The 23,295-nt window shown below is 42.9% G+C and overlaps 2 protein-coding genes across 2 annotated transcripts in view; both read left to right on the forward strand.

Annotated features, from left to right (window-relative positions):
* The first annotated feature begins 1,524 nt into the window (after positions 1–1,524).
* LOC126471032 (tigger transposable element-derived protein 6-like) lies at positions 1,525–1,998 on the forward strand. The gene has a single exon (XM_050099097.1). The coding sequence runs from the start codon at positions 1,525–1,527 to the stop codon at positions 1,996–1,998; it is 474 nt and encodes a 157-aa protein (XP_049955054.1).
* A 3,598-nt stretch (positions 1,999–5,596) lies between these two features.
* The window catches only part of LOC126470481 (cytosolic 10-formyltetrahydrofolate dehydrogenase), a 159,570-nt gene continuing 141,871 nt past the window's right edge, over positions 5,597–23,295 (forward strand). The window contains exon 1 of the mRNA XM_050098351.1: positions 5,597–5,753. Within this exon, the coding sequence (XP_049954308.1) occupies positions 5,700–5,753 (54 nt within the window). The 5' untranslated portion in view covers positions 5,597–5,699. The remainder of the gene's footprint in view (positions 5,754–23,295) is intronic.

Consider the following 23,295-nt stretch of genomic DNA (forward strand, 5'->3'; position numbering starts at 1 on the left):
AGTTTACCTACAGTGCCATAGTGATCAAGCTTTTATATCATCATACAGTCAAACCTCCATATAACGATTACCAATACAACGATAAACCCGCATGCAGCAATAATTTTATATGGCCCCTACTGATTTCCTGAATGTACTCAGTTAATTACCCCTCATTACAATGATGAAGTAAATTTAGCAACACCCTGTTATAACGAAAACAAAATTTCAAGGAACTTACTATTCCCTACTTCTAAGAAATTCACTGTAGCAGTACGTATTGTTTATTTAGGTACTAGACTTTCGGCGCTTTATTTCCAGAAGCTTCGCTACATGCTACAATACTGTATTTGTTCTAGCGGTAAAGAGAATAGCGTACAGCCGCAGGCGATCTGTGCTGAGCGGCAAATGTCAAAGAGCTCCTTTGTTTGAACGAGTGTTTAAATTTGTCCATTGTTGAGCTTCAGTAGCAGACAGAAGTGTTTTATTGGGCTCGTACACAGCTAATCTCTAAGATTTTTGCAATCTGTGAATGTTTTTAGTTGAAGTAAACGCTTTGGCCTTGCTAAGATGTGGACAATGGCTGGGCCTTGGAAACAAATAAGGTTGGAGACAAAAATGGAGGTTTTCTAAGGCATTGATAACGGAATGAAATAAGTAGACATGACGAGGAGGTATGGACTTGGACAATCAACGTTAGCTACGTTGCTTAAAAAACGAAAAGAAATTGAAGAAAGTTTTGTAGTTGGCAAATTTAACCCTTCAAGAAAAAGAATGAATGTGGCTGTTGCTGACGGTGCAGACAGTGCTACACTGCAGTGGTTTAATGATATGCGAGCGCAGAGTGTACCAATTAATAGTTCGTTGAATGTCAAAGATTCTTAGATTTCGCTAAGTTGCTTGGCGATTCTAATTTTAAGGCAAGTAACGGATTGTTGCAAAGATTTAACTACAGGCATTGGATCATTTTAAAGTGATTTAAGGAGAAGAAAAATCAGCGCCTTTAGGTGATGCAGAATTTTAGAGGAAAAACGTCATGTGTAAGCTGTTAGAAAAATACAGTCCTGAAAACTTGTACAACGCAGATGAGACGGGATTGTTTTATCAACTGGTGCCAGAGAAGACGATGGCCTTCAGACGAGAAAAATATAACGGAGGGAAGCAGTCTAAAGTACACCTAACTGTTCTTCTCTGTAGCAACATGTTAGGAATACATAAATCGACACCACTGGTGATCGAACGACCAGCAAACCCACGGTGCTTAAAAAATGTAAGAGGCTTACCAGGTAAGAGAGTACATACATTTTATTTTACCTTCCTTTAATTTATAAGTTAATTCGTTACAGTTTAGTTTCAGCTGCAATGTTGTGCTACACTCGTATTGAAAATGTTATTTCTTTTATGGCAGTCAATTTAAAGACAAATTGAAAAGCATGGACGACGTCCACTCTTTGTAATGAGTAGTTGCTTTCGCTTGATAAAGAGATGACAATGAAGAATAAGAAAATTGTATTGCTGGTGGATAATTGTAGTGTGCATGACAACATGCCAGCGCTGAAGAACATTGAACTATTTTACTTCCCCCTGAACTGTACTTCGATTCTTCAGCCATTAGATATGGGGATAATTACGAACTTTAAGACGAAATACTGTTCACGTTTAGTTCAACACGTGATCACAAACATAGAAAGAAATGTGAGAAATCCCTACAGTTTCAATGTGAAGCTGACTTGTGACACAGCTGCTGGTTCCTGGAACAGTGTACAGCCAAATGTGATTGTGAACTGCTGGAAAACTACAAGAATTTCCGAAAGTGAAGATGTTGGTGAGAATGTTTTGGTGGATGAAATAACGCAGGATGATATTCCAAGTGAACTGGAGATTTATTTAGCAGTTACTGGTAAAACCATAGATGCTTCAGTTGTTGAATATTTGTCAGTGGATGATGAGGCGTTAGTGTTTGAAGCATATACCGACGAATCTATCATCGAGTTGTTACAGAGTAATTCGTCTGTTTAAGATTCTTACGATGGCAGTGATGTACCAAGTGCGAATCCGCCTCCTCTGATGCAGCTCATAGGTCAGTTGGAATCCATTCAGCATCTTCAGTCCCGTGTTTCAGCGCAGCATTTGATTGCATTAGAGGAGATAAAGACAATATTCACAAGAGAACCTATAAGAAAAAAGAAACAAAGGAAAATAAGTAATTTTTCTGTACATAAAAGTAAGATACTCTACAGGTACAGTATTAATAAATTAAGCGAATAAAATGTGTTTCATAATTTGTCTTTTAATATTATTTTCCATCACAAAAGTACTACAGTAATGTACTTCTCACCCACGAAAACATGGCTCCTTGCTCCGAGTCATAATAACAACCTCATTATAACAATAATCCTGCTACAACAATTTAATTTTCATGGTCCCATGAATTTCGTTATATCGAGATTTGACTGTATCATGTGAGACACACTCAAATCCTTTGTTTAAATAGGTGTTGCACATATGAGTTTCTTGTTTTCATAATCTGTATACGTATATCTTTATATATGTTATTGAGAAGACATTTCAGTAAGTAGGTTTCAGTGTTTGTATTAATAGCAATGATTATTCATCCTTTTGTCATTTTCTGCAATGAAATGAACAAGATATACACAAGGAATTAGACTACATTTATGGAAATAAATTTTTGTCTTAACATTAAGAATAAAAATATTGTATTCTCCAGTGGTAAAGTGCATGCCTGAAAATCAAGAAATCGTGGGATAAAATGACACTGAGATCATCGATTTTTCAATCAGCGTTTTAACCTAGGCTTCACCTATCAACACTGTGAGGAGTCACCAGAAACAACAAGTTGTTCAGCCGCCACATTAAACTGTAGGTCAACTTTTCCTAGTTACATTACTAGGGTAGATTAGGAACATGCAAGACTCCAGATTGGCATATAATTGAAGGATCTGCATCAGGCCATTGAGGCACATGAAATTATAGTTGTTATTAAGATCTCATTAATTACAGCCCTATATTTATACTGAAATACTAACACTACTCTATTCACATATACTTTAATTCATATAACTATGGTTGCTCTTTGCCAAACTCACTATAAACAGATTTCTGGATTCCCATATGTCTGATTTTTTTAAACTATTCCTAAAGGTGCTTCATGTTTTGTAGTATTTATCTCTGTATGATGTGCACTGTAGAGTGTTTTATATCTATTGGCATACTTTTATGATACAAAACATTGCTATGTACTTCTGCATGAAAATTATTCCAACTGAAGTTTATGTTCATTATTGTGATTTGTAATCATGCCATATGATAAATAAATAAATAATCATTACTACTTCTAATGTCATAATTGTGCCTTAAGGTAAAATGCATGTACAACATCAGTCCAAAAGTTATAAAACAATAGAGAAATTGAGAAGACATTCAGCTGCTTTGATATACACTCCTGGAAATGGAAAAAAGAACACATTGACACCGGTGTGTCAGACCCACCATACTTGCTCCGGACACTGCGAGAGGGCTGTACAAGCAATGATCACACGCACGGCACAGCGGACACACCAGGAACCGCGGTGTTGGCCGTCGAATGGCGCTAGCTGCGCGGCATTTGTGCACCGCCGCCGTCAGTGTCAGCCAGTTTGCCGTGGCATACGGAGCTCCATCGCAGTCTTTAACACTGGTAGCATGCTGCGATAGCGTGGACGTGAACCGTATGTGCAGTTGACGGACTTTGAGCGAGGGCGTATAGTGGGCATGCGGGAGGCCGGGTGGACGTACCGCCGAATTGCTCAACACGTGGGGCGTGAGGTCTCCACAGTACATCGATGTTGTCGCCAGTGGTCGGCGGAAGGTGCACGTGCCCGTCGACCTGGGACCGGACCGCAGCGACGCACGGATGCACGCCAAGACCATAGGATCCTACGCAGTGCCGTAGGGAACCGCACCGCCACTTCCCAGCAAATTAGGGACACTGTTGCTCCTGGGGTATCGGCGAGGACCATTCGCAACCGTCTCCATGAAGCTGGGCTACGGTCCCGCACACCGTTAGGCCGTCTTCCGCTCACGCCCCAACATCGTGCAGCCCGCCTCCAGTGGTGTCGCGACAGGCGTGAATGGAGGGACGAATGGAGACGTGTCGTCTTCAGCGATGAGAGTCGCTTCTGCCTTGGTGCCAATGATGGTCGTATGCGTGTTTGGCGCGGTGCAGGTGAGCGCCACAATCAGGACTGCATACGACCGAGGCACACAGGGCCAACATCCGGCATCATGGTGTGGGGAGCGATCTCCTACACTGGCCGTACACCACTGGTGATCGTCGAGGGGACACTGAATAGTGCACGGTACATCCAAACCGTCATCGAACCCATCGTTCTACCATTCCTAGACCGGCAAGGGAACTTGCTGTTCCAACAGGACAATGCACGTCCGCATGTATCCCGTGCCACCCAACGTGCTCTAGAAGGTGTAAGTCAACTACCCTGGCCAGCAAGATCTCCGGATCTGTCCCCCATTGAGCATGTTTGGGACTGGCTGAAGCGTCGTCTCACGCGGTCTGCTCGTCCAGCACGAACGCTGGTCCAACTGAGGCGCCAGGTGGAAATGGCATGGCAAGCCGTTCCACAGGACTACATCCAGCATCTCTACGATCGTCTCCATGGGAGAATAGCAGCCTGCATTGCTGCGAAAGGTGGATATACACTGTACTAGTGCCGACATTGTGCATGCTCTGTTGCCTGTGTCTATGTGCCTGTGGTTCTGCCAGTGTGATCATGTGATGTATCTGACCCCAGGAATGTGTCAATAAAGTTTCCCCTTCCTGGGACAATGAATTCACGGTATTCTTATTTCAATTGCCAGGAGTGTATATGTTAGTGGTATTATAATTTCTGAGGCTGTGTAATTAATAATGTTGTTACTAACTTAGAGACACGACAGCTGAATAATTGTTAGAATTTTTTATATTGGATGGAGCATGGGAAATGGTAGGATTTATAAGGCATGTATTAGGGGTACTATAATCTTTTGGGAGTGTGGGTTTCCCTTCGCCTATATTGAATAAATCGAGATGCTACATTAGACTAAGTGCATCAACATACCACCCGACCTTAATTAAGTAGCCGAACATACTGCACAGGAGCCTTCAAATGCGTTTTCCTTTTATAAATTTCCCTTGAAACAGTATTGGAAATATTACGGAACCTATACTACAACATATCATCGCAGTTTTTTACACCCAATCTTTTAGAAAGTAAAGAATCTCTGTCACTGAACAAGAAATCCAAAATATATGAACTCGTAACTGTGGAGGTATTGCCTGCTTCGCAACTTATTTTCAGTAAATTTGCTTCGGAATTTTTCAGTCGAAAGCGTACAGTCATGTCGCAAGCAATATAACAGGAATATCGATTATCGATTTTTTGTTTACAGTTCTTTCAAGTGATTTACAAACATGAAACGTGTGTGATGTAATCATGATTGTGTTGTTGTTGGAGTCTTATCCCGTTTCCCCAATGAAGATTGATGTAATAAACCAGTCTCCTTGTATAATCTTGACGGAATGTAATTTGCTCTTTTAGTCTAAGTCTGCCGTTTTGCCAGAACATTGCTTATCGACTTTGGAAACACGACTTCGCGTTTTGCCCTATGTTTAGTTGCGGGAACCAAGGCCGTTTAGTGTGCAGTAGCAGTAGGAAGTAGTGAACATGTTAGGCACACGAGCGTTCTTTATACTAAGTAGACAGTTTTCTAGTAGTCAGGTAAGCCTGTTCTGACTTTGTGTTTTACGTTTGATATAGGCCAGTACTGTTATTCAAGTACACGTATGCTGTTTTAATTATTGGGTACCGGTATGTCGTCTTGTAGACTTCACCAGCTGTCAGTGTCAGGAACGACTACAGTATTATTTCTTGTAGCTTTCAAATTTACTATTACTGCAGTCAGATTTTGAAAACAAATCACGTTACTCGTTTGAATTTTTTTTTTTTTTTTTTTTTTTTTTTTTTTTTTTTTTTTGCGGCTTCATATATTGCACCCCAGCAAGAATAGTGACACAACTGAAAAATTCAATACCTGAGAAAAATCGACTTACAGATTTCTATGCAAATTGTGTTTGAATAGTATAAGTCCTTTAAATGTCAGGTAATGATTTTTGGCAGTAAATTCCATTGTATTGTATATAAAAGTAATGCTAATATGTAGTTCTATTCTCGTAGTTGATTTTTCTCAAGTATGTTTTTAAATGTATTTTATTCCGTTCGAACTTCTGGGGTGCCTTTTCAGCTCAGTTTTCATGTACGTACAACTATGTATGTTCAACAAAACTTGAAAAGTATGAACATTCTACCACTTTGAGACTATCTTGTTTCACAAGGTGTTGCTGAAAATTCAACCATGACACCGGTTGCAGAGCACTGGTAATTGCCTTTGACAAATACTTGTGTATTTGTATGGGGGATGAAACTGAAACCGGAAAGTTTGTCTTGATTTTAAGCGAAATACCACTGTAGTTGAGTCTGCGTTCAATATTTGTACATAATTACTGCAAAGAAAAGTTCACAGCCAGTATACACTTCTCCTAATAGAAATAATGGAACATGCTTCATGTGAATATAATTTTTTTGGTTTGCTTGCAAGAAGCTGTTTTCAAATACTTGTGAGCGAACTAATTTATTCACATAATCATGCAAAATGTAAGATGCTGCCTCAAATTTTCAATAATCTTACGTAGTGGTCTGGTAGTTCACACTAAATATCATCTGGTGTAACACATTTGCTGTCAGTAAACCAGTTTATGAGAAATAAAATTGCAGTTCACATGGCTTCAAAAGTTCCTCATCTAGCCCCAGTATTAAAGTTGCATGTTTAAGTCATAAATGATTGAGCAGTTACATGTCTCTAGTTGTGGATACTGGTAATGAGGAGTCACAAGTGCAAAAATTATACAGGCTTCTGATCATATTTTGTAAATCTGAAAGTTGGTGTAATGATTGTTAAATGCCATCAATTTTGTAGAAATATGAGTAGCTCCAAATTGATGAATGAAGAGAAATAGACTGTGATATAATTGTGTTGCTATCGAAACAGGCCACCACCCATAAATATTTTGTAAAAACAGTAAAGCGATAGTAAAAGCGGCTGCTCACTTAAATTTCTCACATAATTGGACGTTAGTTACTGAACTTGAATGAAATAATCATGTTTGACTTGCCCTGTAAAAAATTATAATAAACCCTTGCTCCAGTGCTTCTTATGTATCAATTGTGAACACATCAGTTATGGAACCCTTCCTCCACGGTTAATCCAGTAATGGGGTTAAGCACATGTTATTAGCTATGGCTATATTTCAGCATAACACATATTAAACTGTAGTTTAACTCCCTAAGTTAGGAAAACTGAAGAAGCGAAATCTCATTGACTAAGGACGTGTGTGTGTGTGGGGGGGGGGGGGGGGGGCTGCACTGCTTCCCTAACACTCTTATAGAAAGGAAAAAGTATAGTGAAGTTAGGTGTTTTTCATTCATAAAAAGATTTAAGTCAGTATTATGTAGGTTTTTAACATGGTCAGAGCTGGAACTTTTTTTTTTAAGGCTTCTTGCAACTCACCATTCATCTTCCAAAATATTAAAAGTGCTCCATACCCCCTCCCTTCCCCCTCTGACCCATGTGTGGGCTCCCTTGTCCAGGTTCAAAGTGCAGTATGACTTACCTGTCAGAGAGCTACAGCCTCTATAAAACTGTTCTTCTACTTTTGTGGGAGTTAGTTTATGTTTTCCTAAGTTATTACAGTTTATGTGAGTTTTATTCATCTGAAGAGCAGGTACTACATCCCTAATGCAACACATTGCCTCAAGAGTCAGTGCTGTGATCACACCACTTTGTCCTGCTACTGGCAGGAAACATCTGGGGACTATGGCCATGATACACAACAAGACAGTAATGCCATGTTCTTTGCCAGAGACTTGTGTGTAATGTTTAGGTAATCACAATCTAGAACTGAGTCTGTCCATCTATTTTGAAGTAAAGAGTCATGAAGCAAATACCATATTCGGAAGTAAGGAATTCGTCAAACTTGAGCTGGTAGGTCTGCATTCACTGAAGTATTCTTCCATATGGCTTGCACTAAAATCTCTAGTCTTCTTCATAGGCATGAGTGTATCAAGATATTTTCACACGTAGACATTGACAAATCAAACACTGTGTCAACTATGACAAAGTCATCACCCTTGCCAAACAAGCACAGAATGGAACCTAAAAAAATAAATTAATTATAGTGTAAAACTATGTACTTGTATTTACAATAAGTTATTTTTGAAGATTCCCAAGCTATGGGTTTATAGCTTCCATAAAAAGGTCTGCCTCATTCAGCAGAGGGCATTACAGAAGTGTCGAATTCTACCCGTCTGCTTTTACCAATAATGTCAACAATATGGCGGAAATGGCTAGTCCAAGCATATACAATATGATGACAATGATGTCACTACATACACACACCAATAAATGCAAACAAAAATAAAAATGACACAACAAAGTCTCATGGGGGAAAAAAAAAGAAGAAGAAGAACTAACGGGAAGCTGGGGGCAGAGTCAGTATACAATAACAAAAAAACACTGCACCATCCTAAAACAAATCATTTAAAAAACTATTTTGATTACAACATTTCTGCTACACCAATAAAACCACAGGAATTGGACATTTCTCTTGACCTATATAGCTCAACTGCAACTATCAATACCAAAACACTAACACCTACAGCTCAAAAAAGTGGAACCAAAACCCCCACCAACTCAGAAACCCAAACACCTCATATTCACTACTGGAATTAAAACACAAACAAGAACAACGCACCACATAAATATATAACAGACAAAACATAACAATTACTATAGAATAAAACCAAAACAAAACTTGCTTACCAATAAAAGCCTCCGACAATACCACCTAGGTTGGCCACTCTGTGTGTGTGTGTGTGTGTGTGTGTGTTTGTGTTTGTGTTTGTGTTTGTGTTTGTGTTTGTGTTTGTGTTTGGGCGCGCGCGGCCCCCCTGCCCTTTCCCCCTCAGAGAGAGAGAGAGATATGCATGAACTTCACAGTCATATCCATATCTAATTAAAAAGCAGTAAGAAAATTAAACTTCTTTCTGCACAACAAACACCAAACTAATCAGAGCTAACAAAAATTCTAAACACACACAAAAAAAAGACCATAGTAACTCACTGAAAACACTTCCACAACCCATGTTACCACACCAACTACCTAAACTCAAAACCATGTTAGTACGATGACTACCAAAACTCAAATGAACCCAACGCCACAAACATAACCAATTCAAAAACACCGCTCTGTAGTGACATCACACACTACTACAGTGCGAGTCAAAGCAGACAAGTACAATTGGATGCTTCCGTTGACCCGAGCAAAGGGAAAAAGATGGAGCGACAAACTTAGTCAGTGTTGGGTAACACACTTGATCTTTCTGGCCTCTTCCAACTTTCAGGCAGTTTTAATTGCATGTCTGCCTAACGAGCTAACAATATGCTCTGTCTGCTTGCCCTCTTACAGAGTCATGCAACAGATCTCACCCGTCTTATTGCAAAAGTCCTCCATCCATTTCTTGACTTGTGGGTTCTACAGTCACCTGCCTTGGCAATCATCTGTTCGGGAGCCTCACACTGCCAGAAAGGATACATGTCTTCTAAACAGAGAGCAGGACATGCTCTTCAGTCATTGTAGTTTATCATTGATCTCTCTTTTTTTTTTTTTTTTTTTTTTTTTTTTTTTTTTTTTTTTTTTTTTTTGCTCATAGCTCTTCTTGTTCACAATATTATTTACTTTTATTGCTATAAGAAATATTCCAGCAACTGATATGATATGTATACACAGGTTCTTCTTAATAACTGCAGCAAGACTTATCCTATCAATGTCCCCATACACATGAGGAGGAAATAAAAGTGCTGACACACATTAGCTCACTTCAGTAATCAAACAGGTAACTATGTAAGTATACTATGGAGGAAACCTGAAAAGGAATCAGGTGATGACAATTAGTTGGAAAATGCGTAAGTCTGGCTTGTGTTGTGTGTAAAAATTCTGGTGTAGATCTACATCTACATATATACTTCACTAGCCACCAAGCGGTGTGTGGCGGAGGGCACAATTTGCACCAAAGTCATATTTCCCCCCTCTGTTCCACTCATGGATTGCGCTAGGGAAAAATGACTGTCTGAACGCCTCAGTACGAGTTCTAATTTCCCTTATCTTTGTATGGTGATCACTGCGCAATTTGAAAGTTGGTGGTGGTAATATATACTCTATATCCTCAGCGAAGATCGGATTTCAGAATTCAGTAAGCAGCCCCTTCCATTTCGCGTGCCATCTGTCTGCAAGTGTGTCCCACTTCAAACTTTCTATGAGATTTGTAACACTCTCACGATGGCTAAATGTACCAGTCATGAATCTAGCTATTTCCTTTGTTGAAGGACTGCATCGCTTCAGGATTCTACCAATAGACCGCAATCTATAGTTTGCCTTGCCCGTTACTTGTGTAATCTGATGGTTCCATTCGAGATCATTTCGAATAGTCACACCCAGGTACTTGACGGATGTTACCGCTTCCAAAGACTGGGCGTTTATTTTGTACTCTTACATTAATGAGGATTTTTGTCTTGTTATACGCAGTAGGTTACACTTACTAATATTGAGAGATAACAGCCAGTCATTACACCACACATTTATTTTCCGCAAATCCTTATTGATTTGTTCACAACTTTCGTGTGATACTACTTTCCTGTAGACGTGAGTGTCATCGGCAAACAGTCTAATGCTGCTGTCAATACCATCAACCAGATCGTTTATGTAAATCATAAAAAGCAGCGGACCTATTACACTGCCCTGGGGCACACCTGAAGTTTCGCTTGTTTCTGTTGAAGTCTCCCCATTCAGGATATACTCCTGTCTGTCTGTTAGAAAACTTTCTATCCAACTGCATATGTCATCGGATAGGCCGTAAGTGCGCTTTTTGGAGCAACCAACAATGCGGAACTGAGTCAAACACCTTTCAAAAGTTGAGAAATATGGCATCAACCTGGGAGCCAGTATCTAGAGCCTGTTGTGTATTGTGCACAAAGAAGACCAGCTGTATCTAGCATGACCGCTGTTTCCTAAAACTGTGCTGGTTTCTGCAGATGAGCGTCTCAGAGTCTAGAAAGGTCATTATGTCTGAACACAAAATATGTTCCATAATTCTACAACAAATCAATGTCACTGAAACTGACCGGTAATTATGTGCATCTGATTTTCTACCCTTTTTATAGATTGCTATGCCCTGGTCCTTCTTCCAGTCCCGTGGAACTTTCCACTGGTCCAATGATCTCTGATAGATGATGGATAAGAATGGTGCTATATTTGTAGCATAGTCAACATATAATCTTAGGGGGATACCATCTGGGCCAGATGCCTTCCTGGCATCTAAGGATCTTTACTGTTTTACAATCCCAGATACACTAAACACTATGTCAGCCATCCTTGCGTTTGTTCGATAATTGAAAGGGGTAATGATGCTGCAGTCCTCTACTGTGAGTGAGTTGTTGAAAGCTAAGTTTAGAATTTCGGCCTTCTGTTTATCATCATTAGTGGTTTATTTATTAAGACACCTAACTCACATTCAGGAGGATGCCAATTCAAAGTCCTATCCAGCCATTCAGAAGTTTTCCATGGTTTCCGTAAAACACCTAAGGCAACTACAGGGATTGTTCGTCTGTCAAGAACACAGCTGAATTCATTTCCCAGTCCTGCCTTCTGCTCTGTCTCTAATACCATAATTGTCAGTGTGACATTAAACTCTAATTGTCCCTTTTTGTTCTTTCACATTTTAATCACTGACATCTCTTACAATAAGGGATTAAATCATCATTGGAGACAGGATAATGACAAAGTGGACATCTTTGTAAATTACTTATACCACTCTTCATTTTCTCCCTTATTTCTCGTGCTTAGTACCTCATGAAGCATTAGACTACAACTCTGTCCCTGACCACCTCATGCAACTCCCTGTCAATTTTCCCTTTGTGGAATTAGTGCATGCAATTCATTATGGAGCATTGCTGCCACCTGTCAAGTAGTGAGATTTTGATGACACTCATGTTGTAAATAGTCTTCTGAACATGCAGGGGCACACATATTTTAGCACTGTTTACAGGAACATTCAAGCCATTAGTTTCTTGCCATGTTCTGCTGTCCACATAGACACATCTCAGTGATAGGTGGTTAGTTATTCATATTCCAGTGACCTCTCAGTGATCTCCATCTGTATGACAGAGAGAAGTTCCTGACAGAAAGCTGCCAAATTGAATCAACTGTATCTACTTTAGCGCAGGACCACAGAAATTCACCCACTCTTTTGATGGCTGTTTCATTATGGGTGTGACCCACTTCTGACTCATAATAAGAAATTGGCATCAAATATCAATCTAAATTGTCCAGATTTTTCTGAGGAATTAATTTTCGCATTTGTTTGTCGTCAGCGTTCAACAAATGTAGTTAATTCATCGTATAAAATAAAATGTATTATTTCCTGCTGTATGTCTAAGACATCAGCTACGTCATGCACCTCTAAATGTGTATCATGCAATACCAAATTATGTACTGCATTGATATTTTCATTTATAGTGGCAGTTTGTGGACATCCTTAAAGTGGATTATATTCACGGGTAGTGCAGCCAAATTTGAAGTTTTTACGCATTTCCTAACTCTTAAAATGAAGAAGCAAACTTCTTATAACCAGCTACCAACTTTGGCTGAATTTCCGCTGGCGTAAAACTGTACACAAGAAAGAGTTGCATAATGGCACAGGTTTCCAGGTTATTAATATGAATGAAGCGTATACAACATGATTACTTTAAAAGCCACATTGACCCTTGGCTCACACCATCGCACAACACATACTAACAAACAAAAACAAAATTTATTTTAAATCAATGGTATATCAGTGCCAGGACAAGAGATTTTCTCCTTTTCCAGATATTGCAATGTCATTTTAAGAGACCACTGTTTACTGCATGCTGGTCTACATGATTTTTGTGAATCAAATTACCTATTTTGAACTAAAATTAATCTCTTGTGAATTAAGTGAACTGCCAGAGAATGTAAATCCACATGACGCCAAGGAATGAAGATATGCAAAGTAAACTATGAGAAATGTACCACAGGTACTGATGGCAGACAATATTGTCATTGTTAGTTTTGTTCAGCATCTACAGGAGGTCATAAACACATGCCTTCAGTGTCCATTTCCCATCTATACCCACTCCTACATAAACTGGTGTTCTCCACTTCGTGCCCTGCCAACGTTGTTTGGGAGCAGAATGTTATCCATAAAACATTTCGAGTAGAATACAGAATGTAATGATTTTTATTGTAACTGAGTCAGCTTGTTACCTGTAGAATAGAAGCTGATTCTCTGTAGTACATATTTTGTATAGTTATTTGTTTTCTACCATGAATCAGTAAAATCAAATGTATTTCTTTGGTAAAGAAAATGGTGTAGGAGTTTTCTGGCACACTAAGCAGAAGGTCATTAAAGGGTGTTATGAAAAGAAGTGGCAAGGGTACAGAATCCTCAAACTCAAAACTGTTACTGTGCCACAGTGAGAGAAATGTTAATTTTCTGTTATGAAACTGTGTGAAACAATTTCCTGCTTACTACCACAGAACCAAAAATGAAACCAACTACATGACTTCTCACTAATTCCGTAATGCTGTACTCATACTTTATTTGGTAGTATACTCACTCAAAAGCCCTCATAAAGTCACAAGAGGTACACAGTAGCCAAAGACATGTTTTTAAAAACTGTCAGTGCTTTAGTGCAACAAAGAGTAAATGGCCGCTGATTGTCAACTCTTCTAGCTTATCTTGATTGTCTGTTCAGTAAGCAATAGTTTACTAATATAGACAGCTACTACTGTATTTTCTGAGGGGTAGTCATAAAGTTTAATTACTGCTTTGATAAAATAAAGTTCCGTAACTAATTTAACTTGTTCGCAGATACATGTCTGTAGTCCAGGTACACATTGAAATCCATGCACCACTGTCCTGTAGAACAGTGCTAGAGGTACCAAAGCAAAGTGGCACAGCCCATTGAGAACATTTAGTATCATACAGTAATTCATTCTCAGCAACTGCAGAAATGTTGTAGTTACGTCAAGCCAGTCCGAACAGCTATAGAAGTCGTATGGATTTGTCTGACACTGCTGTAACATTTTCACTGCTGCCAAAAATTAATCACTGTACGTAACTCCCCTTTGTTTTGGCTCCACTAGTGGCATGCTATGGTATTGTGATGCAGGGATTTCATTGTATACCATTACTGCAGACGTTTATCTGTGAATAAAGGAAAACTTAACTATGTAACTTCATTTCTTCAAAGTGATTGTAAAAATTTTATGACTACCCCTCATACATTTCCTTTTCACTAGTTTTGAAGAAAACATGCAATAATGATATTGGCATAGACTTGCTTATTTGGTCTGCTCCCCCCCATCTTGTCCAGGGACCTTGTCAATGGCAAAGTCTGTCTGGGAAGGTACATACCTGAATAAAAGTCATGCACTTGGAGCTAAGAATATTGCTGGTGTAGGATTTTTCCATGTATTACTTGGTGTCTTTGCAATGGAAATTTTCCACATGAACCCAAGACATGTAGTTCAGATAATGGCGAAACATTGATATTACCACGAGTGCCAGGTTGGGTCCAGCCATCTACTGCCAAAAAGCAATTTCTGACAAGGTGTACTTGGGACTTCAGTTCTACCAATAATACTGCATGTAACTGCTCTCTCTACATATGGTAACTGGCTTCTGTATCACCTATGACTGAAGACACATCATTATGTGATAATGAGAGCCACTGCTGAACACTGTGGCAACTCATAACTCTGGAACACGGAAGAACAACTCCAGGTCATTACTCTTTTAAATTTGATCTATGAAATAGTCATCTGATTCATGGAGAGATTCCACTTCAGTACCCATACTAAAACCTGGGAATGAATATACCTGTCTGTATAGTTATAGTATTGTCCTTACTAGATACAAAGAAGATACTGTGGAGTAAATGTTGAAATGCTATTGCTGCCAGACAATACCACAGTCACAGATGTGGTGGTTCACTAAAAATCTGACGCTATGGGGGCAGCTGTATGAGAGGCTCAGCTTGGCAGGAAGTACCTAATAAATATATTTTTCAATCTTGAGAAGGCATGTGATACTACTTGGAGGCATCATATCTTCATATAACTCAATGAATGGCACTTCCTTCTGGCTACGTCATTCCATTTCCCTCTGTCACTACACCATGGGAGGAACGTAAGGTTACAGAACGGAGAGAGCCATATTCACCTCGGCTTTTAGTCTGTAGCCGAACTGATGAGGACTCCTTTGTACCTATAAAGCCTCAAGTTTTTGTTGAACATCTTGAGGATAAGTTTGAGGAAGTGACAGCGCTGTCCAAGATGAGAAGCAGTGCAGTCTTGATTCAGACAGCATCCCCAGCCCAGTCCTTGGCGTTACTCACCTGTGACTGGCTTGGTGATATTCCTGTTGCTGGGTGATATTCCTGTTTCTGTCACTCCCCTTAAGAGCCTCAACATGGTCCAGGGGATTATTTTTCACTGCGACCTCCTCTTGCAGCCTGATGACGAGCTCCATGCCAATCTAGAATGGCGGGGTGTACATTTCATCTGGCGCATTTACAGGGGACCCAATGACAACAGGGTTGCTACTGATGCTTTCATCTTGGCCTTTGAGGGTGATTCATTGCCTGAAAAGGTCAAGGTGATAGTTTACCACTGTGAAGTTAAACTGTACATCCCTCCCCCTATGTGGCACTTTAAGTGCTGGAAATTTGGACACGTTTCTTCCCACTGGACTTCCAGTGCCAAATGTTGAGACTGCAGACGTCCACTGCATTCAGATACTTCCTGTGCGCCTCCTCCCACCTGTATCAACTGCAGGGGGCAGCACTCCCCCTGCTCGCCAGACTGCACAGCACTCCAAAAGGAGTGGAAAATCGTGGAGTAAAAGACCCTGGACACTTTGAGTTACCAAAAAGCTAAACGTAAATATTAATGATTACACCCGGTTCAGTTGACATCCACATACACTGCAGCTACATTACCATTGCCATCACAAGTACCAGTCATACCACACTCTGTACCATGAACAGTGGGCCCTCCAGGCCTCCAGAATACATCTGCCCCCTCCCCCCCCCCCCTGGTGGTAGGGGGAATATCTCCTTCCGTTGCTCCGAAAGTACCTACTGTGGGAGCAAGGCCCCCCCCCCCCCCCCCAAATGCAGGGGACATAGCTCCCCTTCCCCCAGCTGGAGAAGCTACAGCCTCCTCCGGTTCATCTCATGCAGAAGGGGTCCCTTGGGACCCAAGGTCTTCACTAATGCCACAGCAGACACTCGCCAGTGGCTAAAGGAGCCATAAGCTGCTGGATGAAGAGCTTCACAGTCTTCCTCCGTGCATGAAGCAACTTCAGACAAGGCCTTTGCCAAGAAAAAGGACCCTCTAGTGGAGCCAACACCACCACTCCTTGCCAATTCTGCACCTGCGGATGAGGTGGAGATCTCAGCATCCCTTGAGGACCTGGATCTCACTGATGCCTCATCGACAATAGGAATGGATACAAACACTCAATCAGTGGCAGCAGGTGACCCTGAGGTGTAACCTGCCTCCTTGCATGCTTCATGCCTTCCCAGCCTCATGATAATGTCATTCTCCAGTGGAAATGCTGTGGTTTTTTCCACCACCTGCCTGAGCTACGGCAACTGATAAGCTTGACACCTGCTTTCTGCATTGCCCTCCTGGAAACCAGGTTGCCAGCAATGCAGACCCGTGCCCTTCGCAGCTATAGGGGATATTACAAGGGCTGTAGTGACTATAATAGCATGTTGGGTGGAGTTTGTGTCTATGTCCTGAACTCAATATGCGGTGAACCTGTGCCTTTTCAAACGCCTGTTGAAGCTGTGGCTGTCAGGATAAGGACGACGCAGGAAATAACTGTCTGCAACATATATCTTCCTCCAGATGGTGCCGTACCCTTGAATGCACTGGCTGCACTGATTCATCAACTCCCTAAACATTTCCTACTTTTGGGAGATTTTAATGCTCATAACCCTTTGTGGGGTGGCACTGTGCTTACTGGCCAGGGTAGATATGTCGAAAATTTCCTGTCCAACTCGACCTCTGCCTCTTAAATCCTGAGGCCCTCACAAATTTCAGTGTAGCTAGTGGTACGTACTCAGCCATTGATGTATCCTTGTGCAGCCCAGGACTTCTACCATCTGTCCACTGGAGAACCCACTTTCTGATCTTCCTGTCTCTCCCCCAGCACCATTCCCCCTGACATCTACCAAGATGGGCTTTAAACAAGGTAGACTTGGAAGCTTTCACCTCTGCTGTCAACGTTGAATCTCCCCCACTTGGTACCATCGATGTGGTAGTTGAGCAGGTCACAAGAATGATCGTTTCTGCAGTGGAAAACATGATCCCTTGTCCTTTAGGGTGCCCACGGTGAAAGTCAGTACCTTGGTGGTTGCCGGAAATCGATGAGGCCATTAAAGAGCGTCGGCAAGCTCTACAGCAACATAAACGGCACCCTTCCCTAGAGCACCTAATAGCTTTTAAATGTGTCTATGCCCGCATTCGCCAGCTTATAAAAAGATGCAAACAGGCGTGTTGGGAGAGGTACGTCTCAACCATTGGGTGCCATATGTCACCTTCCCAAGTCTGGACGAAGACCAAACGTGTTTGTGGGTACCAGATCCCGACAGGTGCCACTGGCATTAACATCAATGGCATGTTATCTACCAACACAAATGCAGTTACTTAGCACTGCTCGAGCCTCTGCATCAGAGAATTACCCCCAGCATTTCACACCCTCAAATGGCGGATGGAGAGGAAAGCCCTCTTGTTCACTGAATGTCACAGTGAACTCTATAATGCTCCATTTACAGAGAGGGACCTCCTCAGCGTCCTTGCACATTGACCCGACACAGCTCCTGGGTCAGATTGGATCCACAGTCATATGATTAAACATCTCTCGTCCGACTACAAGCAACATCTCCTCATCATCTTCAACCGGATCTGGTGTGATGGAATCTTTCATCACAATGGTGGGAGAACACCATCATTCCGGTGTTCAAACCCAGTAAAAACCTGCTTGATGTGGATAGCTATCGGCCCATCAGTCTCGCCAACCCCCCCCAGGGGGTCCACAACTCTTTTGTGGATACATGCGTAGCGAGTGTGGGACTCCGAGCTAGTGTGGCCCTCCTTCCTTTCCGGGCTGCATACCTTCCTTTTCCACATCCTTCCCCATCCCTCATCTTCCCCCCCCCCCCCCCCCATCTCTGCCTCTTCCCTTCCCTTTCTACCCTTCTGGGGTATGTTTAGTGCCTACATCTGGAGATGGACGCTCGAAACTGTAAATCGGTCTCTCTTCTATGCTTTCTCTGCTGGCAAGTCTTTGTCCTTCCTTTTTCCTTACCTCTTCTCTTTGCCCTTTTCTCCGCTGCGGTGTTTGAGACCTCTCTTCTTTCCTTTCCTTTCCTTTTCTTTGTTCCTCCCTTTCTCTTTTTTCCTCCCTGTGCGTGTCTGAAGGCCGACCCACGCATTCCCATGCGTAGCCGGTGACTGGGTAACACGTAATTCCCCGCCCCGGGTAGACAGGTAGGACACGTATGTACCCCCTGGTAATGGCCAGGCTCAGGGAGGGGTGATTACCCAAGCTGATACCTTCCGAAAGTGCCGATTGGTCCCTCTGTCCGTTTCTCTGGAGGTGTGACCTGAGGTGTGAACAATCACCTAAGGCGGGAGTGCCCTCAGAGAGGGTCCCCACAAGGAAGGAGCACGCCATCGGAGACACCGGTAATCATGGGGGATACTTCCGCAATGGTTTCCTCATCATCTACTGTGTCTGCTCACAAGCGTAAGTTCAATGAGTCTCAGCCACGGACAGTTCTTCCATCATTGCCACAGTTCCTTGTTGTTTCCCGGTCGGATGAAGGTCATGTTTTCTCCACAGTCAACCCTTTCATTATTCAGAAAGGTGTCAATACAATTGCAGGTCCTGTAAAGTCTTGTTCCCTTTTACGAAATGGCACCTTGTTGTTAGAAACAGTCAGTGCCCTCCAGGCACAAAAATTGCTGCATGCTTCACTGCTACACACCTTCCCTGTCCGGGTGGAAGCGCACTGCACCTTAAATTCATCACGTGGGGTCGTTTATACATGCTCCCTTGACGGATTGTCTGACGAGGAAATTCAAAACTACCTGTCTGACCAGGGCGTAACGGCTGTTCATCGAGTCATGAAAAGGGTTGACAAGAACATCGTTCCAACCCGAACTGTCTTCTTGACATTTGACAAAGTTCAGCTTCCATTGAACATATAGGCAGTCTATGAGATAATTTCCGTTTGGCCTTACATCCCAAACCCTACGCGTTGCTATCGGTGTCAACGGTTCAATCATACCAGCCAGTCCTGTTCCAATCCAGCCAAATGTGTTATGTGTGGCAAGGATGCCCATGAGAGTGCTTGTCCACCTCCATCCCCTCGTTGCATCAACTGTATAGGTGACCACGCTACTTCCTCTCGCGATTGCCCCATTTTTAAAGACGAACGGCTCATTCAGGAAATCAGAGTGAAGGGAAAGGTGTCGACCTTTGCTGCTCGAAAGCTATTCGCCAGTCGAAAGCCCACTGTGCCTCACACAGGTAAATACAGCACTGCCCTTGCCTCTCCCCTGCCAACAAAGGAGGCAGCCACGCAGACTTGTTATCTCACCTTTAGTGCCACGGTCGTCGGATCGGCCAGTGCAAAGATCGCCCGTTCAACGTCCCCACTCTCGCCTGCTCACTCTATGGCTCACCCTTCATCGGGATCGGGTTCTGCTAAATCTCGAGCCCCAAAATCAGACACCCAGAGTTCCAAAAACGAGCCTACTCGTGAAGATTTTTTACGTACCCCACCTTCACAACCATCAGTTCCTCCTCCATCTCAACGTCCAGTTTCCAAGAAGGCGAATAAGAAACCCAGTTCCTCTCCTTCTCCGCCATGGTGTGTTTCCTCTACAGCACCACCTGGCAGTAACCGCCCTCGGCTATCTTCTGTGTCGCCAAGGCGCACTGCTGCCGACCGATCAACTGGCTGATCGCTGGTGGCAGGAGCTGCTCCCGGACAACCTATGGATGAGGATCTTCTGCCTTCAGCTGATAGCCGTTCCATGCTGTCAGTCGCAAGGTCTGAGCAGTTGTTGAGTCAAGGGCAACCTTGGTCACATTCTTCCCTTTTCTGTCCACCCAATGTCCATTATCCATTGAAATATCCGCGGCATTTGAGCCAATCAGGATGAATTGTCGATCCTCTTACGATCCTACTTGCCGGTCATCTTCTGTCTTCAGGAAACAAAGCTGCATCCCCACGATTGCTTTGTTTTCCCCCATTTTCAGTCAGTCCGATTTGATCTCCCCTCTGTTGAAGGCACTCCAGCACATGGAGGACTCATGATTCTTCTCCATGATACTGTCCAATATCACCCAATCCCCTTAAACAGTTCCTTCCAAGCTGTCACTGTCCGTCTTTCCCTTTCTGGATACACATTCTCTCTTTGTACTGTATACATTCCATCGTCCACACCAATGGCAAGAGCTGATCTCCTTCATCTTCTTGGTCAGCTTCCGCCTACCTATTTGCTGGTTGAGGACTTCAATGCCCACCACCTGTTTGGGGATCTCCGCTTCCTTGTCCGCGCGGCTCACTATTGATAGACGTTTTCCACCAAGCAGATCTTGTTTGCCTCAATACTGGGGACCCTATATTTTTGTCTGCCTCCACGATAAATTTCTCTCATTTGGACCTTTTGGTCGGTACTGTTCCGCTAGCTCGGCGCTTCGAATGGTTCACTCTTGCTGATACACACTCCAGTGACCACTTTCCATGTGTCCTTAGATTGCAGCCACAATTGCCATATATGCGCCCGAGATGCAGAAAGTTTGCCCAAGCCGATTGCACACTCTTTTCATCTCTAGCGACATTCGATGACCGTCACTTTCCTAGCGTCGACGATGAGGTCACTCATATTACAGAAGTTATTCTTACAGCTGCGGAACGTTCAATACCTTGCACCTGCGAATTGCCCTGGCGCCACCCAGTTCCTTGGTGGAACAAGGCATGCCGAGATGCAATATGTGAGCGGCGACGTGCTCTTCGCGTTTTCTGCCACCATCCTACTTTGGCCAACTGTATCCGCTATAAGCAGTTCTGTGCACGATGCCGTCGCATCATCTGCGATAGCAAGAAGGCAAGCTGGGACTTCTTTACTAGCTCATTTAACACCTTCACTCCCTCCTCTGAAGTTTGGAGTTGGATTCAACAGTTATCTGGTGCACCTAGTTTCTCCCCGGTCTCTGGGCTCACTGTTGCGCATGATAAATTAGTGGACCCTGTCGAAATTTCTAACTCATTGGGTAAACACTTTGCTGAGATTTCGAGCTCTTCAAATTACCTGCCAGCTTTTCTCCTGAAGAAACAAGCAGTGGAAGTGCGACCTCTAGCTTCCTCCTCTCAAAATTGCGAAAGCTATAATACTGTTTTCTCTATGCGGGAACTCCAACACGCACTCTCTTCTTCTCGCTCTTCTGCCCCAGGACCGGATGGTATACACATCCAAATGTTGCTGCATTTATCATACCATAGTCTGCATTACCTCCTTCACCTTTATGATCGAATTTGGACTGACAGTACTTTCCCCAGACAATGGCGGGAAGCTATCGTCGTTCCTGTTCCGAAACCTGGAAAGGACAAACATCTCCCCCTCTAGCTATCACCCCATTTCTCTCACGAGTAGTGTATGTAAGGTTTTGGAGCGTATGGTGAATTGCTGTTTAGCCTGGTGGCTGGAGTCCCGAAGTCTTTTAACACCTGCCCAATGCGGTTTCCGAAAGCATTGTTCTGCAGTTGACCATCTTGTTGCTCTCTCCTCTTATATCATGAACAATTTTCTCAGGAAACGCCAAACAGTAGCAATATTTTTTGATCTAGAGAGAGCATAGGATACCTGTTGGAGGACAGGCATCCTCCGCACACTGTTCTCTTGGGGCTTTCGAGATCGGCTGCCCCTTTTTCTTCGTGAATTTATGGCAGAGCACACATTTAGAGTGCAGATGAACACTACTCTCTCCCGTACTTTCTCCCAAGAAAACGGGGTACCCCAGGGCTCCGTGCTAGGTGTTGTACTGTTTGCCATTGCCATCAATCCAATTATGGATTGTCTCCTTCCTGATGTCTCGGGCTCCCTCTTTGTGGACGATTTTGCAATCTACTACAGCTCTCAACGGACCAACCTTCTTGAACGACGTCTTCAAGGATGTCTCAATCGCCTCCACTCTTGGAGCATCGAAACCGGCTTCCGCTTTTCTCCCAGTAAGACCGTCTGTGTTAATTTTTGGCATCATACGGAGTTTCTTCTGCCTTCTTTACATCTAGGCCCTGTCAACCTTCTGTTCGCAGACGTCGCAAACTTCTTGGGTCTTATGTTTGACAGAAAACTGTGCTGGTCTTCCCACGTTTCCTATCTTTCGGCGTGCTGTCTGCGATCCCTCAACATCCTCCTTGTCCTGAATGGCACCTCCTGGGGAGCGGACCGAGTGGTCCTTCTCCGCCTCTATTGCGCCTTAGTGTGCTCGAAATTGGACTATGGAAGCATAGTTTACTCCTCAGCTCGGCCATCTGTTCTTCGGCGTCTCGACTCTGTCCACCACCGTGGATTACGTTTAGTATCTGGAGCTTTTTACACCAGCCCTGTGGAAAGCCTTTATGCTGAGACTGCTGAAGCTCCACTGTCCAATCGGTGAGCTGTCCTTAGTTGTTATGCTAGCCATCTGCCTTCCACGCCTGCAAATCCGGCCCATGACATTTTTTTTGACACATCCTTGGATTTAGGGTATGCAGGCTGCCCTTCCTCCCTACTACCACCGAGAGTCCGCTTCCGTCAACTGCTCCATTCTCTTTCCTTCCACTTTCCTAAAACTTTCTTGACAACTTGGGGTACAGCACTGCCTTGGCTCCAGTCCCGGACCTGCCTGCTCCGTCACCTTTATCAGTTTCCCAAGGATGGTACCCCTTCTCTTGTTTATCGTCGGGCATTTGCTGCTCTATGCGCACAAATGAAGGATGCCACATTTATGTACACTGATGGCTCAAAAACATTGCTTGGAGTTGGGAGTGCCTATATTGTTG

This window comes from Schistocerca serialis, chromosome 3 (genome assembly GCF_023864345.2).
Source record: "Schistocerca serialis cubense isolate TAMUIC-IGC-003099 chromosome 3, iqSchSeri2.2, whole genome shotgun sequence".
Taxonomy (NCBI): domain Eukaryota; kingdom Metazoa; phylum Arthropoda; class Insecta; order Orthoptera; family Acrididae; genus Schistocerca; species Schistocerca serialis.